The 26,585-nt window shown below is 48.5% G+C and overlaps 1 protein-coding gene across 1 annotated transcript in view; it reads left to right on the forward strand.

Moving 5' to 3' along the window:
* The first annotated feature begins 7,992 nt into the window (after nucleotides 1-7,992).
* SCRN1 (secernin 1) overlaps nucleotides 7,993-26,585 on the forward strand; it is a 39,172-nt gene continuing 20,579 nt past the window's right edge. The window contains exons 1-3 of the mRNA XM_075316678.1: nucleotides 7,993-8,190; nucleotides 21,769-21,928; nucleotides 23,305-23,486. Of these exons, the coding sequence (XP_075172793.1) occupies nucleotides 21,770-21,928; nucleotides 23,305-23,486 (341 nt within the window). The 5' untranslated portion in view covers nucleotides 7,993-8,190; nucleotide 21,769. The remainder of the gene's footprint in view (nucleotides 8,191-21,768; nucleotides 21,929-23,304; nucleotides 23,487-26,585) is intronic.

Genomic DNA, 26,585 nt, shown 5'->3' on the forward strand with positions numbered 1-26,585 from the left:
GCTCTCCCTCATTGACTAGCATTGGTCAGAGTGCAATGTGAGATTTTCTTGCATTGCACTCTTCCATTTTGCACGTCCCTGTGAGCATACCCTTATAGTTGTGCTGTGAACAACTACCAAATTCTTTCTATAATTGTGGTGTCATTTTTATTTTTTTTTTGAGTGAACTTTTTCTATGCCCTATATCTGCATGATATTCTGACAAATAGCCGGATATACATTTACCCTTCCCTTTTAAATGGATTTCTTGTTTATATTCTCTGTGCTGTTACCTGCAGATTATTGTTTTGTTTATTTATCAGGAATTGATTTCCATAACTTACATTTGTTTAAAAAAATAAATAAATCACAAGTCTACATCATGGGTCAAGCTCATAACAGCATACTGTAAAAGAAAAAAGGCGTTGGGGGACCCGGAACCTCTGACCCGGAATTGGTAATGTCACTTCTGGGGGTCCGAAGGACAGATCAGATGTTGGCCGGTCCTTCATTTAAAAAAATAGGAACTGACTGCCTGAGTTTTTTGTTTTTTTGTTTTTTGTGCTTTAGCTATTCTTCAAGCATGGCTATTAAGCAGTGGTAGCAGCAGCATGGTGTGTGGCAGTGTCAAGATAGGCGTGGCAGTCATAGGAGTGACATGAGGAACATTGGAAGTGACAGGCCAAGCAGCGAAGCAGAGTGAATCAGGAGGGATCCGCGGCCTCTGGGGATCAAAACTCGAATGATTTGATCCTGCTTCTGTGGCGCCCTGGACAAGCCAGGATGTCACAGGTACTGCAACACCACACCCCACACCCCGGTTAGGCACATCAGTCGCACACAAATCCTTGTTGCCTCCCTCCAGGGGCTGATGTCCACACCAGGTGGGGTGGAGCCAGGCAGTTGGCCCCACCCACTGAGGAGTTCACAGTCCTGGAGGCGGGAAAGGAAGTCAGAGAGAGTAAGGAGAGTGAAGGTGAAGGAACAAGAGGTGGTAGTGGAGGAGAAAGAGCAGACTGACCGTGTCCGGGTACGTGGCCCGGGCACCTAAGAGCAAGGTTGGCAGACGGTGGTGACAGTCTGCAGGCGAGGCCGATTGACGCACAACCGTAAGGACCGGGGACGGGCGGTGGCCCGCCGGTACCGGACCAGGGAGCGAAGAGAAGCCAGCACCGTTCGGCAGGGCCTACGGACCCCGACCAGGCTTGGAGTCGCCGTTAAACCGGTCAAATCAGTCAGCGACGGGAACCTCCGGGGTTTCCCAGCAGCAAAGACCCGACTGAAGGCAACCGCTCAACCGTGAAGGGAAATACAGCTACCGCCACAGCTAGAGTTCCCAGGGCCAGAGCCTGCGGGCAAAAAGGGGCTCCTCTGGCACATACACCGCTGGGGAGCGGGTTACCGGTGGGAAGCTATCGGAGCCGAAGTCACATTACAGGTGCAGGGAGAGACAGTCACCGCCAACCTACCGGGAGTGACCAGCGCAGCTGGCTGCGGGACCCGTCCATCCAGCCGTTTGTTTTATCAGAGACTCCTGAGTCATTGGCTGAGTGAGTACTACCGTGCCGCCTGGCACTGCGCTGCCTTCCCACGACCCTGCACCTCACCAAACCCCGCCATCCATCTTACAGTCACAATCACCGGGCCCCGGGACCCCCAAAAACCCCCTACCCACGGAGGGGAGAGAAACATCTCGGCTGCTCCCTGTCATCGCTCCCGGGATCCCTGTCCAGAGCAGCGGAGGTGTCCCAACTTCACCACAACCGTGGGTGGCGTCACGGACAAAATCCCCAAACCACCCCCTTTTCACTCACGGGCGAGGAGCGCCGCTCGAGTCCGCGGATCCGGCCCACCGCTCGAGCCACCGAGCAGCAGCAGCAGCAGCGCCGGACCCGAGCGTTAGCGAGCGCAGCGCCCCGCCGCCCGCGACACTTCCACATTCAGTCCCTTATTAAAATGAATGTCAGGTCCTCTATGCCTCCAACTCAACAGCATTCATTGCTGTATGCTTAAATACCCTTTCTAAATAGCCCTGTATAACTCTATTCACTAATATGAAAGGTTTTTTTTCTTTTCTTTATAAACAGCACTTTCCCTATGGTAAGTAGGCTTGTGATTAGTCTGAGGGGCATTAGTTTCCCTGACTAATTGGCCCTCATTTCATGTTATTTTGCCCCTCTTGGCGTGATAGCATAACTTCCATGACCTGGCGTCACCGCTAGCTCCTGGAAATCTGGCGCATGTGCACGGATCATTTCATCGGCAGCGGTGCGCCTCAGCAGCCAGGTGGATGCTTCCCAGCTTCATTAGGCGTACTGCCCATGTCAGGCAATTGAGAAGATGGCTCACGTACACGTCTTCTAAACTTCTGGTCATGCGTGGTGCCCCTAATGAAGCCAAGTCAGCGTATAGCAAGCTTTAACGCCGCTTTTGGCAGAAGAAACTGCCCAGCATGTGTCCAGAAGAACATATGTGAAGAATCCTAGAGTTTTGCCATGGACTTAAAATCGATCATTAAAGGGGTATTCCAATCTCCAAGATCCTATCCCAATATGTAGTTGGCATAATAATAATAATAATATAAGCAAATACCTCCAATTATAAATTTAGTAGGGATTTCCTCATACGTTTTGTCACTTACCTCATGTGCAGGGCATAGCAGCAGTTTAGATATTCATGGTTATGATCACTGGCAATTAACTGTCCCTATATGTGTGGCCATAACCTTGGATACCTAAACTACTGCCATGCCTGCACATGACATAAGTGACAGCTTTTCAGTGGAACTATACTACACTTCTAATAGGAGGTAATTGCGGATATTATTACTAATAACACCTACTACAGATTTTGATAGAATCTTGCAGATGGGAATAACCCTTTTAGGCTATGTGCGCGCTAGGCCGTTTTACCCGCGGATTTACCCGCGGTTTTGCTGCGGAAATTTCTTGAGAAATGTTTGAAATCTTCCTGCAGACATTTCCCAGCAAAACCTATGGGAAAAAAAAATAGCTGTGCGCACACTGTGTTTTTGTTTCTCAAGAAAATTCTTTGTGAAGATTTTCTTGAGAAAATTTCTTGAGAAAATGTGCATGTCACTTCTTTTCCGCAGGTACCTGCGGTATACCCCCGGTATTTCACTCCATTCACTGTAATGTAATCGCGAAATTCCGGGGGTATACCGCAGGTAGCAAATGATGTGCGTTATAGCCGCGATTTACCTGCGGTAATGCTCATCACTGCCTGCGGTTTTGCAGGAAGTGATGTCATTATGCCAGGAACAGGAAGCGGAGCAGAGTAAACACACACACACACGTCACACTCCCTGGACGCCGCACAGAAGCGCTTCCGTGCGACCTCCAGGTGCCCGTGCAGTCTGTGTCCCGCTCCGGCCCCGTCACTGCCCGCCCTGCAGTGTCAGTGTCTGCCCGCAGTGTCAGCAGCTTGTCACACCGCAGCGCAGGCAGACACTGACACACAGCAGTGCGTGCAGCCGCGGGGATGCCGAGCACTGCTGTCAGGAGGTGAGAAGACATCATTACCTGCTGTGACGATCTCCTGCCTCCTGACGTCACCGCGGTCACTGCTGTCTATGCCCGTCTTGCAAGCGGCTCGAGACTGTCACTAGCGGTTGTTGAGGAGAGCCATAAGATGAAATACTTAATTAACTTCTTGACAAGGGATTGTGGGAAATATGTCGATTTGCCTTACGTAATTCAGGTTTCAGATCATATATATGACACAGATATAAAAGGTGGCTGCCATTGCCTGTTTCTCCACACCTTGCCTGGAATGCAAGGAATGTCCAGGTGTAAGAAGATACCATATAAGGGAAGACCCCTGGTCAAGCTAGAAGACATCACAGACCAAACCATCCAGCATGGATCTACCAGATGACCCGCCTACAATGACGCCCACCAATCAGCTCATGGACTAACACATTGTTCGACCTACTGACCAATGAACACATCCGGACATGCCCCTTTGCAAGGTTATATCAGAGCAAGCTCAGTTGTAATAAAGGCAGAGCATGGGCTGACTTCTGTCGAGGAAAGATGAATATCCGACTGTGTCTGATCTCATTTTTCAAGCATGCACTCGATCCACACCAATTAGACCAGGCAGTAGGCAACTAGTGATCTCTGGTTAAGAGTTCACCTTAAGGGTATGTGCGCACGTTGCTTTTTACCTGCTTTTTTGCTGCTTTTTCTTCTGCGCTGTTTAATGCCAAAATGGATGTGTTCTTCTATTCAAGCAAAGTCTATGGGAATTTGGGTTTCTTGTTCACACTATGTTGTTCAAAATGCTGCCTTTTTGTGGCAGAACTTTGGTCAAAAACTCAGCTTTGCAGTGCAAAACCCAAATGGCAAAAACAATTGACATGTTGCTTCTTTGAAAAGCTGAGTTTTTGACCAAAGTTCTGCCACAAAAAGGCAGCATTTTGAACAACATAGTGTGAACAAGAAACCCAAATTCCCATAGACTTTGCTTGAATAGAAGAACACATCCATTTTGGCATTAAACAGCGCAGAAGAAAAAGCAGCAAAAAAGCAGGTAAAAAGCAGGTAAAAAGCAACGTGCGCACATACCCTAACAGCGGTGACGTCACGGGCTCTCGCGATACTGCTGACAACACGGCAGGCATAGAAGGCAGTGACAGCGCTGATGGCAGGACTGCAGGAGATCATCACACCACAGCTGTCCGCTTTACCTTGGCTGGTGATCCAATTTGGGGGGGACCCCACGTTTTTTGTTTTAAATTATTTATTTAATGTAAAATAACAGTGTGGGGAGCCCTCTGTTTTGGATTACCAGCCAAGGTGAAGCTGCCAGCTGTAGTCTGCAGCCGTCTGCTTTACCCTAGCTGGCTACAAAAAATGGGGGGACCTCACTGTGAAGATGTAATTTACCCTCTCACTGTATATGCTGTACAGATTCCTATTTCAAGCTGGGTTCATTGTCTTATTTGAACTACTTCTGTGTACATTTCTATTGTTGTAGGTAATCACCCCCTAAAATGCAAGGTTATATCCTCTTGAGGCACTTCCATCCCTGGGAGTAGGGGGAGGTGGGCCTAGAGTCCAACTAGTGTAAACTCTGCTTACCTGGGAGATTCAGGCAGAGTGAGCTGAAACTTGAAGGGAGCAGGAGCTCCAGCCTGTGTGGCTGTGGACACGGACGGAGCTAGGCCTGTGTGGCGGCCCGTGGGATTGTGTGGAACTCTTTGGACTACTGTAAGGACGATTGCTTTGTAATCCGGTCCGAGGATTGTCGGGAAGGGCCCCCGAATCTGTTTTACGTGGACTTATCGTGTGCTGTTCCAGTGTTCTTGTGAATAAACCTGTTGGATCGTTCCTCGGCCTGTTGTCTCTCCTTGCTCTGCTGTACACCCCGTCACACTCACGTGTTTTTTTTTTTTAATTATTTATTTGTTTTATGGCTAAATACAAGGCTAGGCACCCTTTAGTGCCACATGAAAGTCACTAAAGGGTGCCAGCTTAGAAAATGCAGGGGGATTGGACATTATATAGGTCTTTCTCATCTATCTATCTATCTATTCATCTATCCATCTTTCCCTCTATCCATTATCTGTCTGTCTATCGAGTATCTATCTATTATTTATATTATTTATTGCAGTTGCAGCATAAAAAAAACGCAGGGACCAACCTGCGGAAAAACTGCGGCAAAAACGCATGCGTTTTTCCCGCGGATTTGGTGCGTTTTTTTACCGCAGGTGCGGTAACCTTCAACTCCCAGAAGTTTCTCAAGAAATTTTCTTGAGAAAAATCACTTCTCTAGTGCGCACATAGCCTTAGGCGGAGATTGAAAATTACCTTTAAAGCACCAGTGAGCATGCTACACTGCCCCGGCCCCCAGCGTGTGTATTACACGGGCCGGCCACCAGCGTGTGCATTACACGGGAAGGCCCCCAGCGTGTGCATTACACGGGACGGCCAACGGCGCATGCTGTACACGGCCAAGCCACCAGCGAGTGCATTACACAGGCCGGCCACCAGCGCGTGCATTACACGGGCCAGCCACCAGCGCGTGCATTACACGGACCAGCCACCAGCGAGTGCATTACACGGGCCGGCCACCAGCGCACGCATTACACGGGCCGGCCACCAGCGAGTGCATTACGCGGGTTGGCCACCAGCGAGTGCATTACACGGGCTGGCCACCAGCGAGTGCATTACGGCCACCAGCGAGTGCATTACATGGGCCGGCCACCAGCGCGTGCATTACATGGGCCGGCCACCAGCGAGAGCATTACACGGGCCGGCCACCAGCGAGTGCATTACACGGGCCGGCCACCAGCGCGCGCATTACACGGGCCGGCCACCAGCGCACGCATTACACGGGCCGGCCACCAGCGAGTGCATTACACGGGCCGGCCACCAGCGAGTGCATTACACGGGCTGGCCACCAGCGAGTGCATTACGGCCACCAGCGAGTGCATTACACGGGCCGGCCACCAGCGAGTGCATTACACGGGCCGGCCACCAGTGCGTGCATTACTCGGACCGGCCACCAGTGCGTGCATTACTCGGACCGGCCACCAGGGAGCGCACTACACGGGCCGGCCACCAGCGAGTGCATTACACGGGCCGGCCACCAGCGCGTGCATTATATGGGCCGGCCACCAGCGAGTGCATTACACGGGCCGGCCACCAGTGCGTGCATTACTTGGACCGGCCACCAGGGAGCGCACTACACGGGCCGGCCACCAGCGAGTGCATTACACGGGCCGGCCACCAGCGAGTGCATTACACGGACGGCCCCCAGAGTGTGCATTACACGTGACGGCCAACAGCGCATGCTGTACACGGCCAAGCCACCAGCGAGTGCATTACACGGGCCGGCCACCAGCGCGTGCATTACACGGGCCGGCCACCAGCGAGTGCATTACACGGGCCGGCCACCAGCGCGCGCATTACACGGGCCGGCCACCAGCGCACGCATTACACGGGCCAGCCACCAGCGAGTGCATTACACGGGCCGGCCACCAGCGAGTGCATTACACGGGCTGGCCACCAGCGAGTGCATTATGGCCACCAGCGAGTGCATTACATGGGCCGGCCACCAGCGAGTGCATTACACGGGCCGGCCACCAGTGCGTGCATTACTCGGACCGGCCACCAAGGGAGCGCACTACACGGACCGGCCACCAGCGAGTGCATTACACGGGCCAGCCACCAGCGAGTGCATTACACGGGCCGGCCACCAGCGCGTGCATTACATGCGCCGGCCACCAGCGAGTGCATTACACGGGTCGGCCACCAGTGCGTGCATTACTCGGACCGGCCACCAGGGAGCGCACTACACGGGCCGGCCACCAGCGAGTGCATTACACGGGCCGGCCACCAGCGCGTGCATTACATGGGCCGGCCACCAGCGCACGCATTACACGGGCCGGCCACCAGCGAGTGCATTACGCGGGTTGGCCACCAGCGAGTGCATTACACGGGCTGGCCACCAGCGAGTGCATTACAGCCACCAGCGAGTGCATTACACGGGCCGGCCACCAGCGAGAGCATTACACGGGCCGGCCACCAGCGAGTGCATTACACGGGCCGGCCACCAGCGCGCGCATTACACGGGCCGGCCACCAGCGCACGCATTACACGGGCCGGCCACCAGCGAGTGCATTACACGGGCCGGCCACCAGCGAGTGCATTACACGGGCTGGCCACCAGCAAGTGCATTACACGGGCCGGCCACCAGCGAGTGCATTACACGGGCCGGCCACCAGCGAGTGCATTACACGGGCCGGCCACCAGCGAGTGCATTACACGGGCCGGCCACCAGTGCGTGCATTACTCGGACCGGCCACCAGTGCGTGTATTACTCGGACCGGCCAACAGGGAGCGCACTACATGGGCCGGCCACCAGCGAGTGCATTACACGGGCCGGCCACCAGCGTGTGCATTATATGGGCCGGCCACCAGCGCGTGCATTACTTGGACCGGCCACCAGGGAGCGCACTACACGGGCCGGCCACCAGTGAGTGCATTACACGGGCCGGCCAACAGTGAGTGCATTACACGGGCCGGCCACCAGTGAGTGCATTACACGGGCCGGCCACCAGTGCGTGCATTACTCGGGCCGGCCACCAGTGCCCGCACATCACTGACTCCGGGGCGGCGCCTGCTGCTCTTCAGCCGAGTCTCCATCCCTGTGCACTGCGCTCGGTGTCAGGCCTGGAAGCAGGTGAGTGCCGGCTGAGGGGGCAGGATGCCGGAAAGTCACCGTGGGGGGATTCACCGTGATAAATTGTACACAGCCGGGATTGGAGGTGTGACTGGAGCGGGCGGCGGCAGCTGCGCTCCCCCAGTGACAGGTGCTATCTCCGGGAATGTCCGTGTGTGTGTATAGTCATGTATCCCACCCGCCGGCTGTGGGGTCTGTGGGGTCGGAGCGCGTCCTCCGAGTGTCCTCCATGTCTCCCTGTATACACCTGTATATACAGACGGGTCCAGTAATCCGAGAAATCCCATAATCTGCACTCAGAAAGCCCTCACCACAGATTACAGGCGCCGCTGGATTCAGTCTGTGGAATTCCAATTATTATTCAATTTAGCGCAATTATTATTATTGTTATCCAGAAATTTTTTTTTTGTGGTCAGAGAAAATTGTGAGGAAAAGGAAAAGACCCCCCCAAAATCACCTCCCGGGGTATAGAGCGGTCATTACCCTTCTATGGTGATTATTACTGATTTATTACATAAATCAAGTTATAAAAAAATGTGTAAAACAATCTTCCAAAGTTAAAAAACAACAAACTAATAAATGGAATTTAGGAAATAATGTTGTTTTAGTTATTATATATTTAGTTATATAATTCTATTTATTACACCTGTATACTGATCTGCTCCAGGTAATGAATTAAAGGATATCGGTTTAATCTCATGAAGGTGCCTAGCCGGTGTAGTGAAAGTGCGGCTGTCATGGGTGTGTCACTCATGACAGATAGTTCTGTGATTTCCGGCTGTAGAAGGTCGCAGCGTTTGGCTACACAAGCTGCTCTTTGACTTTCCCTATTTTTCTGTTTGTGGTTAATCCCTTTCTCTTTAGGACCCTGCAGATGTCCTCACCTTTTCAACCTTTAATCACTTCCCTTTGTGTCTTGAAATACCCTCATTCCCCCTGGCCAATCCAGCTCTAAAACCTATGCAACGGATGCGGCAACAAAACCGCATCCTTTGCATAAGTTTTTGACATGCGGCCCGTCCGGTTTTTGCCGCTTGCGGTAGGCTACTGAGCATGTGCAGTGGAAAAAAATCGCATGCGGCAGCTGGATGCGGTGTTTGCTGCAGGATGCCGCATGCGGCGTCCATAGGCACGCATTGCAAATCACGCCGCATCGGCCGGACAAAAAACGTGCCAGGCAACGTTCCATCCGGCCGCCGCATGGGCTAAATCTGCCACATGTGGCAAAAACCGGACCGAATGCAAGCCCATGCGGCACAATCCGGCACTAATGAAAGTCTATGCAAAAAAACCGCAACCGACTGCAAAAAAAAACGGTTGCGTTTTTTCTGCAAAGCGCTGGATCGTGCCGCACAGGAAAAACCGGATGTGTGAAAGCAGCCTTAGGCTATGTGCGCACTGAGCGTTTTCCACTGCGTTTTTGCGTGTCTTTTGGGTGCGTTTTTGAGTTTTCCTTTTTGCTGTCCGCACACAGCTTTTTTTTTTTTTTTTTTTTTTTTTATAGCTTCGTTTTTGAGCTGAAAAAAAAAATAGGTCATGTCAATTCTTTTCTGCATTTTCCACCAATGCAATGCATTGGAAATACGCAGCAAAACGCAGTGATCAAAAACGCAGCAAAACGCACCGAAACGCGGTAAAAATGCATGCGTTCTTGCCGCGGGTGCGTTTTTTAGCGGCAAAAAATGCACAAACGCAGCGTCTAAAAAACCCAATGTGCGGACGTAGCCTTACTCTGCTGGTGATAGGTCTATACCCTTAACAAGTCTTCAGTACAAGCAGTCGGCTTCTATTCATCTGGATAAATGTTGTTGTTGCAGTTCCTCTCACTGAGTCTTCTGGAGATAAGTTATTAGTTTATTTTCCGCTTGTGTATGCTCCCTTTGTCTTCTTTAGAGCTTACTGGGGTTGACTAAGCGCTCATCCCATCCATTCCCTACTTAGAGCCTATTTCAGGATCAAGTATCTGGCTCAGCTTATAGGTGTGGAACCTGTCAAGGGTGGATAGGGCTCAGCTGTAGGCTTGGTCAGGCTTACCACCTCTCCCTTCCCTAGGTACAGGGTTTCCCTTTCAGTGTTTGCTTTGTACTTCACTGTACCTAGCGAAACAGCAGCACACAGGAGAAAATAAACTTTATTTCTCTCTGGAACTGCCAGCTTTCAGTCATAATATATAAAGAGAGGACATAGTTTTTATAGTGCAAACAAATACAAAAAGATTTTATTAAGACATAATGTAAACATCCATTAAAAGTATATAAAATATATATCAAGCCCAAGCCCTGTATACAGATCACTTAGGGGTTCAGACTATACAGAGCATTTACAAAATTGCAGAGCAGTACATTATTATTCTGAATATATTCCTATTGGACTATGCCCATAATGAACATGACCCCTCAGGATCTCATATACATTAGTACATATGCAAGCATTATCAGTTGATAATATCTACCAACAGTGATGATAAGATCAAAATGGCGGCTGGTCACAGGAATAAACCTCAAAAAACCGCCCGACGTACGTTTCAAAGTATTTGGTGTCAGTTCTTCATCAGGGGAAGGCATTCAGCTTTCAGTCATGCAGACATGCCCGGAGCAATTACAGTCACCGTTCACAGTTCAGAGCAGCAGATACAAGCACGTTCGACACTGACAGCCAATTCTGCAGCGCCTCAGGTGAATGCACTGATAGGGCCATTGATGTTATGATGTACAGTCACAGTGTACTAGTCTATCCGATTTCATCTGCATATACCTATTTGTTGGTGGGCTCTAAGACACAGTTGACCACTAGTGATGAGTGAGCACTACCATGCTCGTGTACTTGGTACTCGAATTGAGCAGGTCAGACACTTATGTACCGAGTATAACAGAAATTAATGGGGAACTCGAGCATTTTTTTTGTAAGATCTTAAATTATACTCAGTAACGAGTCAAGTCTGTCCGAGCGTCCAACCTGCTTGATCCAAGACCTGAGCATGGTAGTGCTTGCTCATCACTATTGACCACATCTTGGAGCCCACCTTAAAGAGGTGCATATATATTTTTCATGGCTTCAGATGTAAGCCCCGATGGAACCACTGACCGTAGGCTAAACACATAGCCTGCGGTGCATATGGCCAGCATTGGTAGCCCATTCACAGTGAATTATTTAAATCGCGCCTATCACTGGATTTACACCTATAAACCACTGCCACCGCCTCGTCTGACCTATGAAGATCTTTTAAAAGTAAAAGTTTTTTTCACGTGGGATATCCACAGCAAAATCAGCAACACAACCAAATAGTGTTTATTTTTGTTACAGAAACCTGCAGATGTCACTGTTTGTATTACAAAGGGTGAAAATCCACAGCCTAATTTGCACTGTAGATCAATTTATACTAGACATTATTCATATGGATTGGATGAGATTTATTACAATCTCATCCACGAAGCTGCTACTGTAGTATCCGGACGGAAGTCCCAAAATGTATCCACCCCATGTGCACATAGACTCATAGAGATTAGGCAAATCCAGCAAAGCACTATTTTCAGATGTTCATTGGATGCAGCTAAAGAACATTTTTTTAAGCATCCATGTACTTACCTGTTACATTAAGAGAACATTGTAGTCCCCAGACATTTTCTTTATATTACTAAGAGGGGGCTCTTAGGGCTAATAAAAAGTAAAAAATTCTGTAGGAGTGTATGATTCCCATCATACTGTATGAAGCTCTCTGAGTTCTATGTGCCATTGTCTGGCATCTATGTGCAGCATTGTGTTATGGAAATATTTTCCCTTATACCTAGGCAAAGTGCGGCCTGCTGGCCATGTGCAGCACTTTAGCTGCCTCTGTGTGGTCTGGGATGGCCAATGGGTTGGAGATAGTGGTTTCCTGCACCACATGGCCGCCTGCTGCCAAGAATATCAATTTTACCAGTATCTGTATATTTGGTATCACAGATAACGATAAGTACAATGATGGAACAAGGCACTGTCAGCTCCTTCTTCCACCATTGAGCCTGTGCATCTGAGAGCGCAGCAGGTGTAAAGACCTCACTACATTATGCCCAGTGTGCGGAGCTCAGTATACTGCACAGAGCAGCGGGGAATTGAAGAGGTGAGTAGTATTATTTTTCTACATTGTTAGTACGTGTGGGTAACTGTGGGGGACATCATACTGCGTGGGGGACTTTGTGAGGACATACTTCATGGAGGGCTGTGTAGGAACCTCATACTATGTGTGGGACATCATATTGCATGGCGGACTGTGTATGGTCATCATACTTTGTTGTGGTTTGTGTGGGGACAGCTTGTGAACAGCGGCTGTGTGGGTGCATCATACTGCATGGGAGGCTTTTTCGGTGCATCATACTGCATGGGGGACTGTAACGACATACTTCATGGGGGGTTATGAGGGAACCTCATGCTGTGTGGGGACATCATATTGCGTGGTGGACTGTGTAGGGACATACTGCATGGGAGGCTATTTGGGGGCATCATACTGTGTGGGGGGTTGTGTGGGAACATCATCATACTGTTTGAGGCGCTGTTGATCAAGGTACAAAGGCTGAATAACAGGAGCAGTATAACTTATAAACTATAAAAAGCAGATCATTTTGATTATCTGCTACAGGTTACAATATGCACTGTCTATTACCAGTAGCAGTGCATCAATAGACTTAATTCTGCTCATTATTATTGTTTTATGTTAATTTTTATGAATATAAAATAATAATAATGAGCCGAATTAAGTTCTCCCTGTTGGTTCATCTCTCCACCATAGTCACAGTCTCTCCTGTGGAAGATTAGATGCCCACCCCTGCCCTAGAAGAATGCAAGTAACCTGCTGGCCAAGCTCCCTTCTAATATCTCTAGAAGCAATGTTATTATGGTAGAATACCTTTTTATAATACAACTTTAAATGTAATATAATAAACGACAATTAATTAGTGTTGGATTCATACAGAATCTGCCCCTGTATAAGATTTGAGACAATAGACTATAGGCCTGTACGGCTGCGCTCACCAACTATTCTCATTTACATCCGTCCATCCCATCTGCTGCACACAGGCTGATTGTTACACATACAGACAGCGCAGTGTTACTGTTTCATCCATTTGCCCTTTCCATGAATGCTTTACAGTAACATTGGTTTATATTTCTAGTAACAAATCCAGAACTCATAATCTACAGTGCCTACAAGTAGTATTCAACCCCCTGCAGATTTAGCAGGTTTACACATTCGGAATTAACTTGGCATTGTGACATTTGGACTGTAGATCAGCCTGGAAGTGTGAAATGTACTGCAGCAAAAAAGAATGTTATTTATTTTTTTATTTTTATTTTAAATTGTGAAAAGTTTATTCAGAGGGTCATTTATTATTCAACCCCTCAATCCACCAGAATTCTGTTTGGTTCCCCTAAAGTATTAAGAAGTATTTCAGGCACAAAGAACAATGAGCTTCACATGTTTGGATTAATTATCTCTTTTTCCAGCCTTTTCTGACTAATTAAGACCCTCCCCAAACTTGTGAACAGCACTCATACTTGGTCAACATGGGAAAGACAAAGGAGCATTCCAAGGCCATCAGAGACAAGATCGTGGAGGGTCACAAGGCTGCCAAGGGGTACAAAACCCTTTCCAAGGAGTTGGGCCTACCTGTCTCCACTGTTGGGAGCATCATCCGGAATTGGAAGGCTTATGGAACTACTGTTAGCCTTCCACGGCCTGGACAGCCTTTGAAAGTTTCCACCCGTGCCGAGGCCAGGCTTGTCCGAAGAGTCAAGGCTAACCCAACGACAACAAGGAAGGAGCTCCGGGAAGATCTCATGGCAGTGGGGACATTGGTTTCAGTCAATACCATAAGTAACGTAATCCACCGCAATGGTCTCCGTTCCAGACGAGCCCGTAAGGTACCTTTACTTTCAAAGCGTCATGTCAAGGCTCGTCTACAGTTTGCTCATGATCACTTGGAGAATCTGAGACAGACTGGTTCAAGGTTCTCTGGTCTGATGAGACCAAGATCGAGATCTTTGGTGCCAACCACACACGTGACGTTTGGAGACTGGATGGCACTGCATACGACCCCAAGAATACCATCCCTACAGTCAAGCATGGTGGTGGCAGCATCTTGCTGTGGGGCTGTTTCTCAGCCAAGGGGCCTGGCCATCTGGTCCGCATCCATGGGAAGATGGATAGCACGGCCTACCTGGAGATTTTGGCCAAGAACCTCCGCTCCTCCATCAAGGATCTTAAGATGGGTCGTCATTTCATCTTCCAACAAGACAATGACCCAAAGCACACAGCCAAGAAAACCAAGGCCTGGTTCAAGAGGGAAAAATCAAGGTGTTGCAGTGGCCTAGTCAGTCTCCTGACCTTAACCCAATTGAAAACTTGTGGAAGGAGCTCAAGATTAAAGTCCACATGAGACACCCAAAGAACCTAGATAACTTGGAGAAGATCTGCATGGAGGAGTGGGCCAAGATAACTCCAGAGACCTGTGCCGGCCTGATCAGGTCTTATAAAAGACGATTATTAGCTGTAATTGCAAACAAGGGTTATTCCACAAAATATTAAACCTAGGGGTTGAATAATAATTGACCCACACTTTTATGTTGAAAATGTATTAAAATTTAACTGAGCAACATAACTTGTTGGTTTGTAAGATTTATGCATCTGTTAATAAATCCTGCTCTTGTTTTGAAGTTTGCAGGCTCTAACTTATTTGCATCTTATCAAACCTGCTAAATCTGCAGGGGGTTGAATACTACTTGTAGGCACTGTATATACAAAAATCACTATAATATATAGTAATACATTGAGGGTAAGGTATGGAAGTGCAACATTAAAGGGAGTCTGTCACCCCTAAAATGCAAACTAAACTAAAAAAAAAATGTGTTCTGTAGGAGACAGTCCCTATAAAAATCATATTAGCAGTTAGCTGTACATTTCGCTGTTGAAATACGCGTTTTAATCCAAATAAAAATGAGGTGTATTTAGTGCACTCATCGTGTGGCCAAGAGCTGGCTGCACTGTTACTCCCCTCAGTTTGCCTACTGAGCAATTTCCTGACTCTGACAACGCACGCTTGGCCAGACCAAGCCCTTCCCAAACCCAAACCGCGGTGCCACACGTGCACAGATTGTACTGGGTGGGTCCTCCTTTTATCATTGCCCCCGGTCAGTGGCCACCGCTTCTACACCCAAAAGTGAAGCAAGCGCCTTCAGAGAGAAGGAGAGATCAGTTGCATGCCCCTTCTGTCTTCACTACATGCACTGAATATTCTGGCCTATGTCATTGCTGTTATTCACCATTTCTGTGATGTTTAGAACACAGCAGAAGGATGGAATTCATCCTCTCTGAAGCCGCTCACTACATTTCTGGGTGTATCAGTGTAGTGTGCGGCATCTGCTGTCAGGAAGAAATGATGAAAAGGGCTACCCATCTCTGTACTGTGTGCAGGGCCGTATTTATCATTAGGCAAACGTGGTCCCGTGCCTGGGGCGGCAGGATGCGAGGGGCGGCACCTTCTAGCAGCCTTTAAATCCGCTGTGTTTTCGGAGGGGGGAGAGGCGCACCTCTATTTATTTTTATATGCGTCAATTAAGACGCGAATGCAGACAAACTGCGGCGGCCGGGCAGAGTGAGCTGATTGACCCCGGAACTGCCGGCGCCTGCACTTCCAGGGTCACAGGTGCGCGCCAATCAGCTCCTTCCTCTGTGCTGCGTCTAATGCTGTGTGGACATCACATGCAGAGCTCATAGCAGGACGCCGTGGAGGACGCCGCGATGGAAGCCGGTGTCAGAAGAGGATACTCATGTGAGCCAAGAGGATGGCGGCGGGCACTGGAGTAGGTAAGTACTCGCAGAGCTGAAGATTCATAAGGAGTGTGCGTGGGGGTGTCTCTAATGCAGACCGGAGATCTGCGCATGCGGTGGGGGGAGAGAGGCTGATAGTGGGGGAGACTTGGGGGAAGAGAGGCTGATAGTGGGGGAGACTTGGGGGAAGAGAGGTTGATACTGTGGGAGACTTGGGGGAAGAGAGGTTGATACTGTGGGAGACTTGGGAGAAGAAAGGTTGATACTGTCGGAGACTTGGGGGAAGAGAGGTTGATACTGTGGGAGACTTGGGGGAAGAGAGGTTGATACTGTGGGAGACTTGGGGGAAGAGAGGCTGATACTGTGGGAGACTTGGGGGAAGAGAGGCTGATACTGGGGGAGACTTAGGGGAAGAGAGGCTGATACTGGGGGAGACTTGGGGAAAGAGAGGCTGATACTGGGGGAGGCTGGGAGGAGAGAGGCTGATGCTGGTGGAGGCTGATGCTGGGGGAGGCTGGGAGGGGGAGCCTGATGCTGGGGGAGGCTGGGAGGGGAGAGGCTGATACTGGGGGAGGCTGGGAGGAGAGAGGCTGATGCTGGTGGAGGCTGATGCTGGGGGAGGCTGGGAGGGGGAGCCTGATGCTGGGGGAGGCTGGGAGGGGGGAGGCTGATGCTGGGCGAAGTTGGGAGGGTGGAGGCTGATGCTGGGGGAAGCTGGGAGGAGGGAGGCTGATGCTGGGGGAGGCTGATGCTGGGGGAGGCTGGGAGGAGAGAGGCTGATGCTGGGGGGGCTGGGAGGAGAGAGGCTGATGCTGGGGGGCTGGGAGAAGAGAGGCTGATACTGGGGGAGGCTGGGAGGAGGGAAGCTGATGCTGGGGGGGCTGGGAGGAGAGAGGCTGATGTTGGGGGGGGCTGGGAGGAGAGAGGCTGATGTTGGGGGGGCTGGGAGGAGAGAAGCTGATGCTGGGGGGGGCTGGGAGGAGAGAGGCTGATGTTGGGGGGGGCTGGGAGGAGAGAGGCTGATGCTGGGGGAGGCTGGGAGGAGAGAGGCTGATGTTGGGGGAGGCTGATGCTGGGGGAGGCTGGGAGGAGAGAGGCTGGTGCTGGGGGAGGCTGATGCTGGGGGAAGCTGGGAGGAGAGAGGCTGATGCTGGGGGGAGGCTGATGCTGGGGGAGGCTGGGAGGAGAGAGAGGCTGATGCTGAGGGAGGCTGATGTTGGGGGAGGCTGGGAGGAGAGAGGCTGATGCTGGAGAGGACAAGGGTTGAGGGATAGTGCAATGACAAAATCGATGGGGGGAGTGTAAGGACTCAGAATGAGAGGGGGGCAGCATTGGGAGCTCATTATGGAGAAGGGGCAGCTTGTGTGGGCTTAGTATGGAGTAGAGCACTGTATTGGAGTCAATATCAAGAGTGGGGTAGTGTGTGTGTGTGTGTGTGTGTGTGTGTGTGTGTGTGTGTGTGTGTGTGTGGGGTGTGTCTCAGCATAAGCACTAGTGTGGTGGTCGTAGTATGATGAGTGGGGCAGCAAGGAAGTGTCATTATGGAAAAGAGGAAGGCAGCATTAGGAGCTCATGGAGAGGGGCAGCATATATGGGACATTGTGAGGAGGGGGCAGCATGCATGGGACATTGTGAGGAGGGGGCAGCATGCATGGGACATTGTGAGGAGGGGGCAGCATGCATGAGTAATTGTGAGGTGGGGGCAGCATGCATGGGACACTGTGAGGAGGGGGCAGTATGCATGGGACACTGTGAGGAGGGGGCAGCATGCATGGGACACTGTGAGAAGGGGGCAGCATGCGTGGGACATTGTGAGAAGGGGGCAGCATGCATACCGTAGGACATTGTGAGGAGGGGGCAGCATGCATGGGACATTGTGAGGAGGGGGAAGCATACATGGGACATTGTGAGGAGGGGGCAGCATGCATGGGACATTGTGAGGAGGGGGCAGCATGCATGGGACATTGTGAGGAGGGGGAAGCATGCATGGGACATTGTGAGGACGGGGCGGCATGCATGGGACATTGTGAGGACGGGGCAGCATGCATGGGACATTGTGAGGAGGGGGCAGCATGCATGGGACATTGTGAGGAGGGGGCAGCATGCATGGGACATTGTGAGGCGGGGCAGCATGATGTGAGGACAGTGTGCAGATCATATTTCATAATCGAGGAAGGTGTGGTGGGTATAATTTATAAGGGAGGGCAGTGTGGTGTTTTAGTTTATTAGGGGCAGTGTGACAGTCACGGTATATAAGTGGTGATGGTGTGGTGGGAATATTTTACACTCATGCTATGTTTTGATGTGCCTGTGGTGATCCCCATTGGGGGGGGGTTAGTGCCCTTCGTTTCTCATTGATACTTTTTCAAGTGTTTTACAGAGTAGATCTGCCTTAAACAGATGTCGTGTGCGAAAACTCATAGTTTTACGTTGTCACTAAGGGGCGCGACCACTTAAACTGCCTAGGGCAGCATGAAGGCAAAATACAGCCCTGACTGTGTGTGCACCGCAGTGCCATGGTTAGGGTTCGCGCACTCTGGCCAAACGTGCACTGTCAGGAAAGGCTTATTATGTAAATTGAGGAGGACGTAAAGCAAAGGATAACCGAAGCCCCCTCACTTGCAAATTGAATATAAACTAACTACAACAATGAAATGTGTGTTGCTAAAATTATTTTTTATAGTGACTGTTTCTCCTGCATAGCTGTTTTGTTTAGTTTGCTTTTTGGGGATGACAAACTTGCTTTAAAACATTTGTGCAGTTCTTACACCAAGATTATAATACTGTCTCATTAAACATTTTAAGAGTGTAAGATTTATTCGTTGAAACCTTCTTTGACTAGAGCTTACAAATAATTGTACCAATCACACCATGATCTAGCAGTCTGATTGCTAACTTTGTGTGACGCCCTGGACTAGTCAGGTTGTCACAGGGTTCTGCACAATCTTTCTCTCCCCGTGCAGGGCTCGACCCCCAATGGTTCTGGGTCACCACCTTGCGGTACTGCCTCCACCAGCATCCACAAATCCTAGTTACACCTCGCACCACACCCTGTCAGGCACACCAGTGGGCTGCTAAGCTGGAATATGGCTGCCCGCCCAGGGGTCAAGCAGGGAGGTGGTAGGCGACAAGTGAGTCGGCCCCAGAAGAGCAAGGAGAGAGGAGCAAAGAATCGGCTCCAGGGGAGCAAAGAGAACAGTGGTAGCTCTCGAGCAGTGAGGAGCTCGAGGAAGCTGGAAGTTGGAGCTCCCAGGGTAAAAGCAGACTAGGTCGCAGACTGTGGTATGGACCAGGAGGAGTCGGAGACCCGGTTGCGGGAGATTGGGACTTGGTGCTTGGCTAGTCTTGGAGGATAGCCAGAAGCCGCAGTTCAATACCCGGGCTGGGACCGAAGGCACGTCTGGGTACATGGACCCTAGGTTGGGGAGAAGCTTCAAGCAACCCGGCAATTAACCTGCGGAGGACAGGGCCTATATGGACTGTTCCCACGAAGCTCAGAGATCGGGGGCACTAGCGCAACAAGGGGGATAGGGCGTTCCAAGCAAAGCAACCCACTGAAATCCCAAGCGTGAGCTCCTGAGAGCAAGCTCCTCTGATACTCTTAGCAGGGATCGGGGCCCGGAAAGCTCCAAGCTGACAGGCCAACTGAACACTCTAAAATACAGTGCCAGGAGGCAGGTCAGAGACCACCAGGCAGTACTGCAGGGGACGGGACCCGGACGAGCTCCCCAAGAGGGCAGTGGCACCCAGAGACTTGGTTTACCACGTTGTCAGCGTCTGCTTTCTTGCTGAGTGAGTACCTGATTAAGCTCTGAAACCAGCGAGCCTGCGCTTCCTCTGCACCCCACACCACCATCCGGGGTCCTGAAGCCTTTCCCTGCCCGGGGAGGGTAACGTCATCTAGCTGCCCCACTCCATCACCCCGGGTACTCCCAACGGCAGTGGCAGTACTCCCTATTACCTCACACCACGGGTGGCGTCACAAACTATTTATCCCCCCTTTAAATATCCCCCTTCTTCATTCGGGTGTGACCCTGAGCCCCCGGGTCCAGAGACCCCCGAGCCACAAGCAGTGACATCTGGATCCAAGCAGTTCGACCCCTGCTGGGGCGGTACATTTGCATATACAGTAACCCTATGATAAAAGATTCTCACTTGTTATTGTTATAACTGAAATGTTTTATTAAAAAAAATGAATAATTTTCCCTTTTGCACCAATTCAAAAATACAGTAAAGGTTGGGTTTACACCATGTTTTTCCCTATTGTAAGAATACCACTAGAAAAGTCCAGTAAGGGAGATATGTATCATCGAGATTGACAGCCTCTGTGATGTAAGCCCAGAAGCAGGCTCCAGCCTGTTAAATGCTGAGAAGATTAATAGGGTATGACAGGGTGGGTTTACGAGCAGTAAGTGAAATGGGTAAGAATATCTGCTCACATATCCCCACCCTGGAGTGTGGTACTTCAAGTAAAATGGAGACCTGTATTTTCAGTCAGTGTCTGTATGTGGAGGTGCACTATGCATGTCCCGGGAACACATCAACAAAGTAATCTACTGTTACATCAGTATTCTCCTTCCTGCTACTGGTCTTCGACTTCTTCATGGATGGCAGGTTATTTTATCATGTGCTCCCCGGACGCCTGTGAAGCTGGTAAAGGTACACACCCCTATCATGATGAGTGGGATGACTAGTTTGGGAAAACCAATGCCCCCTTGACTAATCTGAAACTAATTAGCATATATGGCATACAGATTTCAACAATTTATTTTTGCCATATTCTGCTTTTTCTTATACTGTACAAAGGGCTTGTTAAGCAGGGTATTAACATAGGAGTAGGCACATGCTGCGGGGGGCATGGTAGAGCTGTCTGGTTCCATTTTAAGCATGCAATATTTTATTGATGGATGCAACTGAATGCATCACAGACTCCATTTGACTACATGAAAATCGCCTATTATCTTAAAATGGGAGGGGGAGGGGGGGTCCGCATACAACTCTGCAAGGACATTTTACATTGTCCTTACAGAGACAGCAGCCTCGTGAAGATTATATAGAAGTGGTGAGACAGATATGGTTTAGAGAAGGCAGAGATGGTTTATTACCTCCTCTACCTTCTTGATCATTGTACACACAGTACTGAGCTAGCGCTGTGTATACAGTTTAGGAACCACTAACCGCGCTTTCCTCCGCCGGTCCTAGTTATCATGTGATCGCAGGATGCTAGTACTGAAATGCAGCACGGGGCTGAATTTGCCCTGGAAGTGGGCAAATATGTCAGGGCCAGGTGCAGGAGACATAGGCAATTAAATTAAATGTATTTATATGTTGGAATGCCTCCCACAGCATAATTTGTGAAATAAATAAATATAAAAAGCAAGAAAAAATTAATGAAAACATTTAAAAAAAGAAAAGATAGCCACTGCCTAAATTAGTGAAAAAACCCTATAAGTTCAATGTATAAAAATGATTCTTACAGAGAGGGCAACACAATTTAAAATGTACTTTATTCGCCACTTACGGTCTTAAAAGAAAAATATATACTTTTCTTCTTTAAATTTCCCTGTGAAATCACCAAAAAATAAATACACAATTTAAAATGACGTAAAAATGAAGCCTGCTCCATCACAAAAAATGAAACAAAAATTATTTGTGTGAGTGTGAAAATAGTCCCAACCTCAAGACTTCAGATATCATGTCATGATCACATACTTGTATTTGCGCTTTGATACATTCGATATGTACTAGTGTCCTGCTAAATTTATCTCTTACCATAGGATGACTGCTCCACCTCCAAGCTATTGTTTTGTTGCCCTCCCACCCCGAACCTCAAAAGGTCATATTGTCTTTGGAAAGAACTCAACACGGCCTAGAGATGAAGTTCAAGAAGTGCTACATGTACCATCCAGCACTCATGAGGCTGGAAGCAAAGTTCAGGTAAGGTTAATACTGGATTTACATCTCCGTATGTGACGTGCACCCTATGGGACTGAGTGAAGAATAAGCACATAGAGTTAGTCGGTATAAAACAGTCCAGGAACAGCATGCTCCTTGCCATATTAATGTTTTATTACTTTATTTTATTTTATTTTTGATTTTCAGTTAAATGTTTGTAGCCAATTCTTAAAGGTTAATGTAAAGCACAGTCCTGTTCTCACATCCAAATAATTGTGCAAACTGCTGTTTCATCAGATTACCTTATTTTTCGGACTATAAATTGCACCAGACTATAAGACACACCTAGGATTTGGGAGGAGAAAATAGGAAAAAAAATAGGAAGCAAAAATTGTCATCATGAGGCACTGTTATGTGGGGGGAGATCTGCTGGTGACACTGTTATGAGGGTAATATCCCCCATTCTGTGCCTCTTCCAGATATGTTTCCCCGATCCTGTTGTATATGTTCCCCATTCTTGTCCCATCCTGGTTTCCTGATCCCATCGTAGCGTTGGATTCTCTAGGACCAGGTGGTACAGCATGCATCACCATCCTGGGCCCATCCTAGTATATATGGCCCTCATCTTGGGCCCATCCTGTTATATATGATACCCATCTTGAGCTCATCCTGGTATATATGTCCCTCAACCTGGTATATAGGCCTTCCATCTTGGTATATACAGTATGTACCTCATCCTGACATATGTGTCTCCTATCACACCGCACACACAAAAAAATGAACAGTTATACTCACCACTCCTCCGCTCTCCTGCTACACGGTGTCCTCTTCTTATACTGGCAAGTAACGTCAGTGAGTAAGCGGTGCAGTGCATGACGTCAATGCAATCTGACCCCAGTTACATACGAACATCAACTGCTGGAATATGCACTGCTCGCCATGCCCAGGATTATGGACATAGGGAACAGAGAATATTCATTCTCTTTAATAGCAGACACATGTGATCGCTCAGTTGCAGCAGTAACCCGGCAGCTGGGTGATCATGTGTGCCTGCTATTAAAGAAAATGAATATTCACTGCTCTTCACACCCATAATCCCTACCACCTCTCGGTGACAGCTTCAGTGCTGAAAGGTGGGTGGGATTATGGGCATGGGGAGCAGTGAATATTCATTTTCTTTATTAGCGGGCACACTATTAGCCCCAGTGCTGGATCCTGTCTTCTGTGAGCTGCTTCTCTGCCGCCCCTCTCCCCAAAGCCACAGCCAGGTACATCCAGATTATAAGATGCACCCCCCATCCTTTCCTACAACAGTTTTTGGGGAAAAAAGTGGGTTTTATAGTCCGAAAAATACGGTATACCAAATCAGACAGTGTTACCTTCCATATAATTCACGAAATATTTATATGGTTTTCCAGTGTACATATCTTTCCATTGACCAAGTTGCCAAGACTCATTCTATGATACTCAGTAAACCAGCCTGGATGTGGGGAGCTGAGATGGGAGCCAATGAGTATGGAGTTTGCATCGGTAACGCAGATGTCATTACAAAGCAAGCTGCTGATGACGGCACCTTATTACTAGGGGCAGATCTGGTCAGGTTAGTGGGTTAATACAAAATTGGTATTGTTATTGCCTGTGTTAAATAGTTGATTAGTAACTTTTTTTTAACCTTTACTGTTGATGCAAAAGAAGACAAATTCTCATTAAAAAGATCTCTGTACTCCTATCTCTTAAAGGGGTGGTTCACCCATATTTTTTATTGTCTAGATCGATATTATATTGAGAAACAATGTTTCTCTCAAATACCTTGTGTTGTCAATAGTGCCTGTGAGAGGCGCTATTGCAGACCGCTGCTCCCCGTCCAGTGACATACCCGTCCAATGCTGCCTCGTCACATCCGTGCAGCTGGCTACATTCTGAGCCCATCTGCTCCCTGCTCCTCCTCCCTCCTCCCTCACAGCACTTCTCTTGCTTGCATCGTTCTGTGAGGAGGGAGGGGGGAGCAGGAGACGCGCCGTGCTGTGCTAAGAGGGAGGAGGGAGGGGGGAGCAGGAGATGCGCCGTGCTAGAAGGGAGGAGGGAGGGGGGAGCAGGAGACGCGCCGTGCTAGGAGGGAGGGGGGAGCAAATCGGCTGTGACAGCAGTGAAACACCGCTCACAGCTCAGAGTCTGGAAGACTGTAGCCGGCTGCACGGATGTGACGTGGCAGCATTTGACGGGTACGTCACTGGACGGGGAGCAGCGGTCTGCAATAGCGCCTCTCACAGGCTCTATTGACAACACAAGGTATTTGAGAGAAACATTGTTTCTCAATATAATATCGATCTAGACAATAAAAAATATGGGTGAACCACCCCTTTAAGCAATTATGTATTAAATAGAACCTGTCGCTACATTCATGCATCCTGATCCACAGGCAGAATGAATCACAGCCTGGTGAAGGCAGCATGAATCACAGCCTGGTGCAGGCAGCATGATTGTTATGATGGGTTCCCTTTAAATCTAATAACCCTAAATTTGATGGCCTGTCTTGGCACTAAACCTCCTTTAGTTCATCTACCAAAGATATATTAATAGTTTGATGCGTTCTGATGCTCCGAAAGGTTCCTTATCATTTGCCAACTTTTTATATTTTTTGCTATCAATCTCTGCTACATCCTTTTTACACATTGGGGTCCAGAACTGTGACTAGTGGTATGTGTACAGACAGCAATATGTTGTTGTCCGCCATGATCATCTATGCCGCCTCCTTTTTTTTTTTCGCTTCTACTGAGCTTTGTGCAATGCTGACACTTCCGTGCGGTCGGCAGTCAGGCTGGGATCGGGAGTCCAGCAGGCGCCAGTATTCTGGTGCAGAACAGTAGTTCTGATTGGAAACATCATCAGGATCTAATAGCATCAGGTCCCGATGATATTAACCATTTTCTGTTTGCCATATGCTGTGATCAATAGCGATCGCGCCATATAGAAGTTTGTGAGAGGGAGTGCGGTTCCTCTCTCACCCCCCTGGCACCCCAATATAGCTCTAAAAATATGGTGAAGCAAAACGTATTTTGGAGCTTTTTTTTTTTTTCCTTATAACCCCTTGACCCCCGGGCGATTTTCCGTTTTTGCTCCCCTTCTTCCGAGAGCCTTAACTTTTTTTATATTTCTGTCCATCTCACCATATAAGGGCTTATTTTTTTGCTGGACGAGTTGTACTTTATTGAATGAAACAATTAGTTTTACCACAAAGTGTACTAGAAAACGGGGAAAAAAAATTCCAAGTGCGGGAAATCGCAAAAGAAACGCAATTGCACAATTGTTTTTGTGATATTTTAGTCAAAGTGTTCACTATATGGTAAAACTGATGTGTCGGTGTGATGCCTCAGCTCGGTTCGAGTTTGTAGATACCAAACATATAGTTTTACTTTTATCTAAGAGGTTAAAAAATTCAGAAGTTTGTCCAAAAAAAATTTGCGCTTTTTGCGCCATTTTCAGTGACCCGTAGCGTTCTTATTTTTCAGGATCTGTAGCTCAGTGTTGGCTTATTTTCTGAGTCTTGAGCTGACATTTTTAATGGTACCATTTTTGTGTAGATGCTACGTTTTGATCGCCTATTATTGCATTTTTAAAAAAAATGTCGGCGACCAAAAAACATAATTTTGGTGTTTGGAATTTTTTTCTCACCACGTGGTGTAATGATCAGATTAATTGAGTTTATATTTTGATAGATCAGGCGTTTCTGAACTCGATGATGCCAAATAAGTGTATATTTTTAATTTTTTTTAACTTTTATTTTCAATGGGCCGAATGGGGGGGGGATTTGAACATTTACGGGTTTTATTTTTTCATAATTTTTAAAAACTTTTCTTTTTACATTTTTTAATTTATTTTACTAGTCCCGTAGGGGACTTTGACTGCATAGTCAGATCGCTTGTTCATTTCTGCTGATCAGAGCTGCATTTCATATTTTTTCTTTCACATTGCTTTAATTCCTATAAATCACTTAAAGGGTTAATAAACTTCTTGAATGTGGTTTTGAGCAGATTGATGGGTGCCATTTTTAGAATGGTGACATTTTTGAGTATTCTTTTGTCAGCTTTCTTAAAGTCACCTCTAATGTAATGTGGTCCCTAAAAGAAGAAGATTTTTGTGTAGTTACCGTAAAATCTCTTTTTCAGAGCCCTCACTGGGGGACACAGGACCATGGGTGTGTGCTGCTGGATCTAGGAGGCTGATACCAGGCAAACAAAAAAGTTAGCTCCTCCCCAGCAGTGTAAATCCACCAGCTGACAGGAACCCAACTAAGATTAGTGGACAAACAGTAGTCTAATCATAGAAAAAGGCACAAACCTAGGGAGAGAGCTGTGTCTGAGAAAGAGATTTTACGGTGCGTACATAAAAATCTTCTTTTCTCTCACCTCATTGGGGGACACAGAACCATGGGACGTCCCAAAGCAGGGGATAAAACATTAAAAACAAGGAGGTGGCCCAGCCTGAACTGAAGAAGCGAAAGTATGCACTCTCTACACCACATAGCGGCCTTACATATCTGGGTAGCAGAGGCATGGTGACGAATAGCCCAGGAGACCCCCACCACCCGAGAGGGATGCGCCTTAAGGCAAGGAGGAGGAGATCTACCCTTGACCCGGTACGACTCCAAAACAGCAGAATGAATCCAGCATGCAATGGTGGATTTAGAGGCCGAAAGACT

This window comes from Anomaloglossus baeobatrachus, chromosome 6, assembly GCF_048569485.1.
Source record: "Anomaloglossus baeobatrachus isolate aAnoBae1 chromosome 6, aAnoBae1.hap1, whole genome shotgun sequence".
Taxonomy (NCBI): domain Eukaryota; kingdom Metazoa; phylum Chordata; class Amphibia; order Anura; family Aromobatidae; genus Anomaloglossus; species Anomaloglossus baeobatrachus.